This window comes from Salvia miltiorrhiza, chromosome 6 (genome assembly GCF_028751815.1).
Source record: "Salvia miltiorrhiza cultivar Shanhuang (shh) chromosome 6, IMPLAD_Smil_shh, whole genome shotgun sequence".
Lineage (NCBI taxonomy): Eukaryota > Viridiplantae > Streptophyta > Magnoliopsida > Lamiales > Lamiaceae > Salvia > Salvia miltiorrhiza.
Window position 1 is genome coordinate 44,695,540 of NC_080392.1, and position 13,043 is coordinate 44,708,582.

The 13,043-nt window shown below is 38.5% G+C and overlaps 2 protein-coding genes across 4 annotated transcripts; both read right to left on the reverse strand.

Moving 5' to 3' along the window:
- Positions 1-405: 405 nt before the first annotated feature.
- LOC130989887 (uncharacterized) lies at positions 406-4,485 on the reverse strand. Its single transcript, XM_057914039.1, has 2 exons — positions 4,088-4,485; positions 406-3,933 (listed from the first exon to the last, which is right to left on the reverse strand). The coding sequence occupies exon 2, from the start codon at positions 3,531-3,533 to the stop codon at positions 777-779; it is 2,757 nt and encodes a 918-aa protein (XP_057770022.1). The 5' UTR covers positions 3,534-3,933; positions 4,088-4,485; the 3' UTR covers positions 406-776.
- A 4,486-nt stretch (positions 4,486-8,971) lies between these two features.
- LOC130989888 (uncharacterized) lies at positions 8,972-13,043 on the reverse strand. 3 transcript variants are annotated; one of them, XM_057914040.1, is made up of 2 exons: positions 12,631-13,043; positions 8,972-12,142 (listed from the first exon to the last, which is right to left on the reverse strand). In XM_057914040.1, exons 1-2 carry the CDS (start codon positions 12,639-12,641, stop codon positions 9,346-9,348), a joined length of 2,808 nt encoding a protein of 935 aa, XP_057770023.1. In that variant the 5' UTR covers positions 12,642-13,043; the 3' UTR covers positions 8,972-9,345. The 3 variants fall into 3 exon arrangements, with proteins under 3 accessions (XP_057770023.1, XP_057770025.1, XP_057770024.1); XM_057914042.1 differs by having other exon boundaries at positions 8,972-12,140; positions 12,679-13,001; XM_057914041.1 differs by having other exon boundaries at positions 8,972-12,138; positions 12,631-13,001.

The window sequence follows — 13,043 nt, forward strand, 5'->3', positions numbered from 1 at the left end:
ATAATCATATACATGTCTTTAAAAGAATGGTGCAGTGGATATCCACTCTATCAATCATAATCATTCAACACTTTGAAATCATTATTACTCCATGGCAAACAATGTTACATGGTGTGGCCCAATAATGATAATTACTAGACCCCATTGGTGTCATTTTTTTTCCTTTTAATCATGGAATTAAAATAGAGAGATTAATACTTAGCTAAATCTCATATTTAACTTCAAGAATCAAATAGGACACTCAAAGAAAAGGAATGTAGCATTTGGATTTTACACTGTTTCAACAGAGAGAAATTAAAAATGAAGTACAGCAAATGTAGTTTCACATAAACATAAGTTGATATGTAATATTATCAGCCATTAATTAGCTAATTAGATTCGAGGGTAGAACCCAATGCAGGAAGATGCAAGCAGAACATGAAAAATCTTATACAGAAGAAAGCATATAAACCAACAACTCAATGAGGAAATAGGATGTAATGCTAACTTTTTTTTCTTCTTCTTCCTCTGCTTCAGTTCATCACTACTATCTGAAATGATACAGCAACCCAAAAGGGTCAAGGATAAAACCCAAGCAATCACAAACAAGAATTAACAAATTTAACCCGATCACAGCGAAGATGCAGGAGGGGCAAAAAGAATCCAGCCAAAACTATTCCGTGTGTTGCACGCGACCCTTCTAACTGCTCCAGCCAGATATTTATGAGCAACGCCGTTCTACATCTTCTGTGTATGGAAGATTGCAAAAGCATTAGCAGCAGCAGCAGATCCCAGCATCACTCTTCAATCTCCTCTGCAACGGGCGCAAGGACACCCTCTTTGACAAAGGTGGGATCAAGAAATTTTGCCACGAATGCCCACAGCTTGTAGACATCATCGAAGTTTGTCAAAAAGCCAAGTGAAGCAGTGACAACTTCAACTCTGATGAAACCACTTCTACCATCGTGCCTACCATTTTCCATTGGCTTGCAAAGGGTGGTATCATCAAGATTTGGAGGCCGCCGCTGCTGTTTGGGACTGTCCAGGATACGTATGTGGCTGAGTATTCCGACACCCAGTGAAATACCATGTGACTCAGCCAGTTTTTGAACGACTTCTGGACTGATCAGACCTCTATTCCTGTCCCTCACATTGAAGGCAACTGAAGCACCTCTTTCATACTTAATCTTTGGGCCGTAGATGTGGACAAGTGGAGCGCTGTCCTTCCCACTAAAACCGGGCAATCTTAGTTGCAGCAACGATGTGACAAGCCAGTTAATCAAGAACCGTAGGCGGGAGGTGGTCTTGTTGAGACCTAACATGTTGATGTGATCGAGATGCCTGCAGAGTATCTCAGGTTCAGCCCTCTCAGAATCTTGATCATCGCCATAGTCCCCGTTGCTCATGTAGTCTTCATCATCTAGACTATTTCCAGACATTTCTCCAGGTTCAAGAGTTTGACTGAGCTGACCTCTGCGGTTGTCTTCTATACTAAAGGATACCCTTCGCCCCGGCTGTTCAGTCTCATCTATTCCGAAAAACCTCCCACCGGCAATTCTACTACCTTCTCGCCTTTCCAGTAGCCGAAATTCACCTTCAGTCTCTCTTCTTATCGCGCTCTCCTTCTCCAGAGAAATCTCAGAGGCAGAGCCATTATGAATGGAAGCCAAATTGTTGCGATTGGAGCCCTTGAACGAACGAACTGATTTACTCGTCTGAGGCTCTTCTTCGATTTCCTGGTAACATTGAATATCTGAAGGGTGCCTTTCGGTAAATTGTTCTTCTTCAGGAATCTCTTTGAAATGGTCGAATTCTTGAGAAACTGATCGCACCGCAGCATCAAATGACAATACATGACGGTCCGGGTTCAGTTCCTTGGTATACATGGGGCTGCCTGATAAGTTTGATGCTTTCGGAGAAGTCAGTTTGTTATTTTTACGGCTGGAAAACCACGCAGGGGGCAACGGAGAGGAGACCTTGCTTTTGGTTGAGTGACCAGCATTATCAGATCCTAATGGGCTCTGACCCAAATCGATCCACAGTGAATTATCCGATGATTCATCTTCACTGAAGACTGGGCTTTTCATAACCTCTCCGACAGAAATACTTTCAGTTTCTTCAAATATGGTACTTGCCCCATCTCTATCAGAATTGTTGTCATGCTCCATCTCACTCTCAAATACATCGCTCACCTGAGCAGATGTAAATGCACCTGAAAAGGCAGGTAATTGAGATACGGGGCGAGCCTCAGAGCTCACTTCACCATTCCCAGTGGCTTCCTCATCTTCACCAAAACCACCAAAGTTATCCATCGAATCACTCAAGTACATAGGAAACACGGGCGTGATTTTCACTATACCAGAACCTGCATGACCAGACTGGTTCTGAAGGCTTGACATCACAGATTTCTTGATCAGAAGGCATCCAAATCCAGTTGGGTCATAGCCAAACACCCTATAGAACGACGTGATGATGAAATCTGGTCGGAATAAGGACAGTCCAAGCGAGTCCATGTCTTTTGGACCCAACGCCCCAGCATCAAGCAAGACATGCCAGTTATTCTGTTGCGCCAGTGCCATCCATTGATAAGAGTACTTAGCACCCGTCACTCTAGATTGAACAGGGAACACGAAAAGACCAGTTGCCGAATCTTTCTTTCTCTTCTTCTTATTTGAAATCTGCTTCCTCAGATCAGTCGAGCAGAGTTTCAAGGTAGGCCATCTAAACCAGGCACTCTGGACCTTGGCACCCTTCTCTCTAGCACTCTGAGCCATCCAATTCACCGACTGGCTCTCGTGATCAAACATGGTCAGCAACCTCTTGTTTGTGTGGAAAGGGTATGATTCAGCAAGCAGCTTAAAGGCCGAGCCACGGCTCACAGTAAACACAAGGCCATATTCATTCTCAGGTATATTCAAATAATCCATTATTCGGGTCTTTATATCGTGTTCTACGGTGCCTTTCTCAGCTCCCCCATACAAAGCATGATTACTCAGATTGGCAGTTATCTCAGACAAACTAAACGTAGTTGATTCCCAATAATGAATAGTCTGCAGCAATGAAAACAGCCCAAATCCACAGTAATCAAGGCATACCTTTGCAGCAGCAGCACAGAGATGCGAGTAGTCGTCGGACCTCAGCTGGTCGATCCTCTCTGACGACTGGTACTTGGGATACATTGTGAGGAACTTGGAGAAAGCCTCATTGAGCTGTGGAATTGAATCTGCTAACTCAAATATGCGTTCAGCAGCAAGAGCAGTGGCTCTGAGGAACTCCTTCTGAGCATTCAGCCGTGCCAGCGACCGCGATCTGCCTAAGCCGTCGTCTTGGTTGGCCAATATCTCAGAATCCATATCCTGCGACTTAACAAGGGATCCATCCTCAGATGCTTCTTCAAGTGCTGCCCTTAATTTGTGCTCTTGCAGCTTCCTCAGAGTCGACGGGTTCGCCTTAATTTCTTCGCCCGAATGCTCCGACCCATCTCTTCTTCTGCTCTTCTTGTCCAAGAGCAGAGCTGCACAGTGAGATAATGGCTTCCATAGAGAGAGATGCATTAAAGCTTCTGTTTTTTTTTTTCACCCAATCTCCCCTCCTTCAAAATTGTATGTAATCAATCTTAGAAAGAGAGAATTCAAAATCAAGGAAAGTGACTGTTTTCAGGATTCAGCCCATCTACCAGCTGAAAAAAAGAGGCTCTATTCAACCCTAAACCCCTAAAAGCAAAAGGAAGCAAAGCCGGAAAAGCTTCCTCAAGAATACACTTTGCTTTCAAAATCCAAAGACACCATTAACGAGGGAAAGCGGAAGGGCATTTGCCCTAACACAAACTCAAACAGAAATTGAAACAATTTGAAAGTCGATACTGATCCAGATTAAAGAAAACCCTAGATTCGACGTTTCTTCAACATAGACCACGATTCTCGAGATTCAAACTCGCAACACCAAATTTCAACCCTGAAAAAAAAAAAAGTGGAACCAAATAAAATTAGCAAAACAAAGAAGACAACAATCACAGAGAAACCGCAGATCCTATTCACAACACTCCACCAAAAAAAAAAAAAAAAAAAAACAAAATAAACGTAAAAACAATCTTCACGAGGTAACTCACAGCTTTGTGAATCAAAGAAAGAAGCCTTCTCTTCTACCTCCTTTACTGAAGCACCAGAAAGAGCTGTGAGCTCACTTTTCTCTCTCTCTCTCCACAACAAATGCACATTTACTTCAGTCGTGAATCAAAAACATGAAAACCAATATTTCATTACCTTTTCCCCTCTCTCTCTCTTTCAGTATATCTCTCTTCTCTCCTTTGACGTTGACTACTGGCTTAACCAAAAGCACATTACGTTTGACTTCCAATCGTCGATTGTGTTTACCGCAAATCTTTAATTAGTGCAAATTGGATTCCTAATTAAACAATTCCCGGCGGGCCCCACCGTTGCCGCTCCACGCCTTTTCTTCCAATACCAAACGCCTTTATAAGTCAAATAATCAGCTGCCTTGTAAAAGCTGTTTATTGTCTACCTCCTTCCATTTCTTAATCTTTTTTATGTTCCATAAATGTAATAATGTATTTATACACATACCTGCATATTTTTAGGATTATATAAATACATGGGTGGGACTAAACGAGAATATCTTTTTTTTATTATTATTAGCATGTAAATATACAAATTTTGTTCATTTTTTGAGATTTAACGTAGACTTTTATTTTTTGTCTATGAATACATAAACTTAGCATTTTTTCTAAATTTTGACATCAACAAGAAAAAAACTCTAATTTACTGTTAACGTGAAAGTTGAAATATCATATCATTCACTCTCCAATCAAAATAATGAATACAACAACTCTATTCAAGTGCATATTCCGTAGGTTACATCATGTATTTTGACCTCTACGTCAACAGTAAATAGAATTTTTCTTTGCCAATGTTAAAAATAAATAAATAAACGTTAAGTTCATGTATTTATGAACAGAAGTTATGTTAAATTTTAGAAAGTGAACAAAGTTTATGTAATTACAGGTTAATAATCCTTTTTTTAGCAATGAGAATAATGAATAAATAAATATAAATATATGATAAGTTATTTGTAACGTAGGAATAGTCGTATTTAGTTAATATCGTAAAATTTTCGTTCTTTCAAGATTCAAACTCTGGTGAAATTTTTTTTAGGGACAAAATGATATATAACCATTTTGAAAGATAAAATGTGAAAAATACTCATCTTTTATAAAACATATAAATATACTCATTTAGAACATTTTTGCCCTTATGTCGAGCATTAGTGTATTTTGCACTGATGCTCGACTTATAATCAATAAATGTTGAAAATCAGTGTATTTTCAAAGAGTGCTCGAATACAAATGCTCGATTACTCGACTCGCAATGGTTGAGCATGTCGAGCATTGGAGTATTTATCACGAATGCTCGACTCGCAGAAGTCAAGCATGTCGAGCATTAATATATTTATCACAAATACGCAATGCTCGACGTGCATTAGTCGAGCATATCGAGCAAAGTTCGCGATTTCAACATTTTTTATGGATTAAGTAAGGGTAGCTTTGTCCTTTGAAGTTCAAAATAGATACTAGTTTTTATAATTTTCTTTTACAGTGGATATCTTTTGTTTTTTTATCTTTGAGAATGGGTAAAAAGAATCATTAACTTTTTTTATGTGTATTTTTTCAAAAGACCTGTCAATTTAAATTTGATCTAAAATAAATCGATATCGTAAACCTCACAAATTGTAGAGGCCATGTTTTTGTGCCAATATTAAAAAATGAATTGTACACCAGAAATGAGTAAACTGGATTTTATTATATGCAATTATCCCATTAAACGCATGTGATTACTTGATAAATCTATGCTCCTCTTTTAAGTGCATGAGATTTCTTGAGATAAAGTAAATTGAGCAAATAAAGAAAAAGCATTGCAGTTATAGCAGTCAATTTTGACTGGATTTGGATGTTCAATTTATATAATCATGGGATTATATTTAATCGCTAGTAGTTGTTTAGAAGGTTAATTATGTGGTGATAATTAATTGTTTGCTAAGCCTGACTGATCAATTATTGTGCTTGTTAATTACTAGCATGTGCACTATTCATTAGGCTCTTTACTTTATTACAATGTATGCCCATGTTACCCCTCTCTTTTCAACCATCCCTAATTAATTCTTAATCTTTATTTAGCAGATGAGAAACATAATTTCTACGTTGATAAAAGTTGGTCAAAGTTAATACTGATTTAGTAAATTCTGACATTGATTATATCTTACTTATTTAGAAAGAAAGAGACAGTGTTCGGTTTTTGTGTAGGGGTTGTTTTCGGGGTAGATGCAGATTAAGACTATATTATTATTATTGGTGATTTTTTGTTTTATATGTTAATGACGTTAATTAAATAAATATAAATCCAAAAAGTTGAGTGCTCGGTTGTACCACTTGCATATGTTTCATTATTAATATTATTAATTTATTTAGTCAACCATCGATAATCTACAGACTTCACTCTAATTAAAAAAAAATTATATAAATTAATATACCACCTGAACATAAACACGACAATTTTTATTAAGAAATGTGAGATGCTTTGAGATATGCATCTCATTTTATATTTATTTTTTACTTTGGGATGCTTTAATTTAAATAGAAGAAAATCAACATCAAAAGAAAAGGCATCACCAAACCATTTAAGCTGGACCACCACTAAATCCTCATATTATAGTGGGTCTATTATCAGAAATTAACATAATAATAATATCGTGGACCATCCAGCTAGATCAGACTTTTTTCATAATTAGAATTTAATGAAATAATTGAATAATCTTTTTCATGAAGAACTGTAGCCTCTATTTTCAATTTACACACGTTTCTATGCTAAATTGCAAACACATTGAACGAGTAAAACTAATGATAAATCCTTTTGGAATAAATTGATTCGGATCAACGAGGGTAAAATAATTTTAATATTTAAATTGAAAATATGTTTTATTTTAAATGATTTTAATAAAAATTTAAAATTTAAAAACACTAAATTTAACATACATGGGTGCGGTTATAGTGAGAACCACACTTATCGTGAGAACATAAGAACCATTAAAATCAATGCATCTACTATATAAATTAATGCATTCGCTATTAAATTTAATGCATCCGAAACTAATAAAATTTTTGCTCCCTTCAGGATTAGAACCCATGATCTGCATTAATCCACCAAGATGATGCATCCACCGTAGATTTTGATGATCGAATGGCTTAAAATGGTTCTCTGTTCTAATTTTATTTAGTGGTTCTTATATATATATATATATATATATATATATATATATATATATATATGTATAGGGCAGGGTTAATATAAAAACCCCTCTTAAGATGAAAACTAGGAACCAATTTAAAGCCATTGATTTAAATAAAATAGAGGACTGAGATTAAACTACAGATGCACAATTTCGATTGCATAGATGCACAGTTTCAATTGCATAGATGCACAATTTAGATTTGCTTGAGTATTTTGCATTGTTGGTTTCAATTGCATAAATTGCATATTTTTTAAGTGCACAGTAAAATATAATAGATGCACAGTTTCTTTTGTTGACTAAATCCTAACCATTAGATCTAATATTTAAAAGGTCAAGATTAGGTTCCTAGTTCTCATTTTAAAAGAGGTTTTTATTAGAACCTCTTCCTATATATATATATATATATATATATATATATATATATATATATAGGGTTAATTTATTTTGAGAAATTAAATATTTTGGGAAATTTAAGTTATATTATCATCTCTACTTTAATTTTATGCATCTCACAAAATAAAAGTGGGCTGCACCACTTTTTTTTATACTCTTTAATCATACTCACCTAAATTCTCATGCCGAAACAAGTAGGACATTTGTTATGAGACAGAGAGGGTATTTTATTTTGATATTTTTTTATTGATTTTTTTGAATTTTCTGAACCTGACAAGTTTTTTGTGCATAAGTTTTCAAACAAAACTATATAACATTACATACAAAAATGCATAATATTGTAAACAAATATTAATTGCATTTTCGACCGATCTGGTATTTCTCGCTACTCTCATGATCTCATCAACTCCCAGTCTCCCACCCTCCGTCAATTTTTTTTTAATTTTAATTTTTTTTGCATAACTTTGCATACAAATATATATATATATAGGATTGGGTTCAATGGAGAATTCTCTATTGAACATTTCGAATAAGTCAATAACTTTTTCAAATAACTCAAGGAACCGCATGAAGAGATATATACGAATAAAACACGCTTCATTCGGGATTTGAACCCACATAAAAATATATGTTCAGTAAAATTATTGGTATATTCAAACATATCAGAAATTCATTCTCCATTCTCTCAATATTTGTAATTCTTATTGATCTTTTCTCTCTCTATATATTTAAATATATAGGATATTAAATTTGTCACAGCAATCACACATTGCAGCTTAAGCCCACGTTTGGTTAGATGTTTTTAGAGGTTGGAAAGGGAATCAAGTAATTGAATCCATTACTTGTTGTTTGATTTGGGTAATGAGATAATCATTACCCTTACTTGAGAGTAACTCAATCACCCAATTTGTTACCCCTCAAAATAGAGGGGAAACAAAAGAAAGGAAATCCCTTACTAATGTTTCATTTCCATTGTTAAACCAAACACTCGATAAATGTAATGGTTATTGTTACCATTCCACTTCTTTATTTGATTCCATTCCCTTTCCATTCCTCTACTTGAACCAAATGAGCACTAAACATGCAAAGTTTTATTGCGGGTGAAATCTTGCCTTCATAATAGTTTGAGAGTTTACAGTGTTTCAATTAACATATCAAAATTAAAAATGAAGTACATCTTGAACTTTAATAACCAGACTACAGCAAATGTAGTTTCACATAAACATAAATTGATATATAATATTATCAGCCATTGATTAGCAAATTAGATTCGAGAGTAGAACCCAATGCAGGAAGATGCAAGCAAAACATGAAAAATCTTATACAGAAGAAAGCTTATAATTCAACAACTCAATGAGGAAAAAGGATGTAATGCTAACTTTTTTCTTCTTCTTCCTCTGCTTCAGTTCATCACTACTATCTGAAAAATTTGATACAGCAACCCAAAAGGGTCAAGGATAAAACCCAAGCAATCAAAAACAAGAATTAACAAATTTAACCCGATCACAGCGAAGATGCAGGAGGGGCAAAAAGAATCCAGCCAAAACTATTCCTGTGTGTCGCACGCGACCCTTCTAACTGCCCCAGCATTGAAATATTTATAAGCAACGTCGTTCTACATCTTCCGCGTGTGGAGGATTGCAAAAGCATTAGCAACAGCAGATCCCAGCATCACTCTTCAACCTCCTCTGCAACGGGCGTAAGGACACCCTCTTTCACAAAGGCGGGATCAAGAAATTTTGCCACGAATGCCCACAGCTTGTAGACATCATCGAAGTTTGTCAAAAAGCCAAGTGAAGCAGTGACAACTTCAACTCTGATGAAACCACTTCTACCATCGTGCCTACCATTTTCCATCGGCTTGCAAAGGGTGGTATCATCAAGATTTGGAGGCCGCCGCTGCTGTTTGGGGCTGTCCAGGATACGTATGTGGCTGAGTATTCCGACACCCAGTGAAATACCGTGTGACTCAGCCAGTTTTTGAACGACTTCTGGACTGATCAGACCTCTATTCCTGTCCCTCACATTGAAGGCAACTGAAGCACCTCTTTCATACTTAATCTTTGGGCCGTAGATGTGGACAAGTGGAGCGCTGTCCTTCCCACTAAAACCGGGCAATCTTAGTTGCAGCAACGATGTGACAAGCCAGTTAATCAAGAACCGTAGGCGGGAGGTGGTCTTGTTGAGACCTAACATGTTGATGTGATCAAGATGCCTGCAGAGTATCTCGGGTTCAGCCCTCTCAGAATCTTGATCATCGCCATAGTCCCCGTTGCTCATGTAATCTTCATCATCTAGACTATTTCCAGACATTTCTCCAGGCTCAAGAGTTTGACTGAGCTGACCTCTGCGGTTGTCCTCTATACTAAAGGATACCCTTCGCCCTGGCTGCTCAGTCTCATCTATTCCGAAAAACCTCCCACCGGCAATTCTACTACCTTCTCGCCTTTCCAGTAGCCGAAATTCACCTTCAGTCTCTCTTCTTATCGCGCTCTCCTTCTCCAGAGAAATCTCAGAGGCAGAGCCATTATGAATGGAAGCAAAATTGTTGCGATTGGAGCCCTTGAACGAACGAACTGATTTACTCGTCTGAGGCTCTTCTTCGATTTCCTGGTTACATTGAATATCTGGAGGGTGTCTTTCTGTAAATTGTTCTTCTTCAGGAATCTCTTTGAAATGGTCGAATTCTTGAGAAACTGAACGCACCGCAGCATCAAACGACAATACATGACGGTCCGGGTTCAGTTCCTTGGTATACATGGGGCTGCTTGATAAGTTTGATGCTTTCGGAGAAGTCAGTTTGTTATTTTTACGGCTGGAAAACCAAGCAGGGGGCAATGGAGAGGAGGCTTTGCTTTTGCTTGAGTGACCAGCATTATCAGATCCTAATGGGCTCTGACCCAAATCGATCCACAGTGAATTATCGGATGATTCATCTTCACTGAAGACTGGGCTTTTCATAACCTCTCCAACAGATATACTTTCAGTTTCTTCAAATATGGTGCTCGCCCCATCTCTATCAGAATTGTTGTCATGCTCCATCTCGCTCTCAAATACATCGCTCACCTGAGCCGAAGTAAATGCACCTGAAAAGGCAGGTAATTGAGATACGGGGCGAGCCTCAGAGCTCACTTCACCATTCCCAGTGGCTTCCTCATCTTCACCAAAACCAGCAAAGTTATCCATTGAATCACTCAAGTACATAGGAAATACGGGCGTGATTTTCACTATACCGGAACCTGCGTGACCAGACTGGTTCTGAAGGCTTGCCATCACAGATTTCTTGATCAGAAGGCATCCAAATCCAGTTGGGTCGTAGCCAAACACCCTATAGAACGACGTGATGATGAAATCTGGTCGGAATAAGGACAGTCCAAGCGAGTCCATGTCTTTTGGACCCAACGCCCCAGCATCAAGCAAGACATGCCAATTATTCTGTTGCGCCAGTGCCATCCATTGATAAGAATACTTAGCACCCGTCACTCTAGATTGAACAGGGAACACGAAAAGACCGGTTGCCGAATCTTTCTTTCTCTTCTTCTTATTTGAAATCTGCTTCCTCAGATCAGTCGAGCAGAGTTTCAAGGTAGGCCATCTAAACCAGGCACTCTGGACCTTGGCACCCTTCTCTCTAGCACTCTGAGCCATCCAATTCACCGACTGGCTCTCATGATCAAACATGGTGAGCAACCTCTTGTTTGTGTGGAAAGGGTATGATTCAGCAAGCAGCTTAAAGGCCGAGCCACGGCTCACAGTAAACACAAGGCCATATTCATTCTCAGGTATATTCAAATAATCCATTATTCGGGTCTTTATATCGTGTTCTACGGTGCCTTTCTCAGCTCCCCCATACAAAGCATGATTACTCAGATTGGCAGTTATCTCAGACAAACTAAACGTAGTTGATTCCCAATAATGAATAGTTTGCAGCAATGAAAACAGCCCAAATCCACAGTAATCAAGGCATACCTTTGCAGCAGCAGCACAGAGATGCGAGTACTCGTCGGACCTCAGCTGGTCGATCCTCTCCGACGACTGGTACTTGGGATACATTGTGAGGAACTTGTTGAAAGCCTCATTGAGCTGTGGAATTGAATCTGCTAACTCAAATATGCGTTCAGCAGCAAGAGCAGTGGCTCTGAGGAACTCCTTCTGAGCATTCAGCCGTGCCAGCGACCGCGATCTGCCTAAGCCGTCGTCTTGGTTGGCCAATATCTCAGAATCCATATCCTGCGACTTAACAAGGGATCCATCTTCAGATGCTTCTTCAAGAGCCTCCCTTAGTTTGTGTTCTTGCAGCTTCCTCAGAGTCGATGGGTTCGCCTTAATTTCTTCGCCCGAATGCTCCGACCCATCTCTTCTTCTGCTCTTCTTGTCCAAGAGCAGAGCTGCACAGTGAGACAATGGCTTCCATAGAGAGAGATGCATTAAAGCTTCTTTCTCTCTCTCCCCCTCTCCCTCTCTCTCTCTGTCCTTCAAAATTGTATGTAGTCAATCTCAGAAAGAGATTATTCAAAATCAAACAAAATGATTATTTTCAGGATTCAGCCTATCTACAAAGGGAAAAGAAAGGGGCTCTATTCAACCCTAAACCCCCAAAAGCAAAAGGAAGCAAAGCCGTAAAATCTTCCTCAAGAATAAAACACTTTGCTTTCAAAATCCAAAGGCACCTATCTCAAGGAGGGAAAGTGGAAGCGCATTTGCCCTAGCAGAACATTCAAACAGAAATTGAAGCAAATTGAAACTCGATATTGCTCCAGATCACAGAAAACCTAGATTCAACGTTTCCCGATATTCAAATTCGTAACACCAAATTCTACCCCGCCAAAAAGAGCAACCAAATACAACAAGCAAAAGAGCAAGCAACGAAATAAGACAACAAACAAGTACAGAGAAACCCCAGATCCCCTAAAATCAGTAGGCAGTGAAAGGAATTTTTCACAAAAAAATACTTACTGAGAAAACATAATAAACGTAAAATTAATCCTCAGGAGGTTCACTCACAGCTTTGTGAATCAAAGAAAGAAGCCCTCTCCCTCCTTTACTGAATCACCAGAAATAGCCACGAGCTCACTTTTCCTCTCAATCTCTCTCTCTGGGCTTTGGGCAAACCAATTAAGGGGCAGACCCTCCGCAACAAATGCACATTTACTTCAATCGTGAATCAAGAAACATACCCATATTCATTACCTTCACCCCCTCTCGCAGTATATATCCTCTCTCTCTTGTTTCTCTCTCTCTCTCTCTCTCTTCCCTCATTTGAGGTTGACCCTAGTGGGTGATTTGTGGAATCGCTTAACCAAAAACACAGTGACCAAATTTACGTTTGACTTTCACTCTCGGCGATGCTGTTGTTTATCGCAAATCTT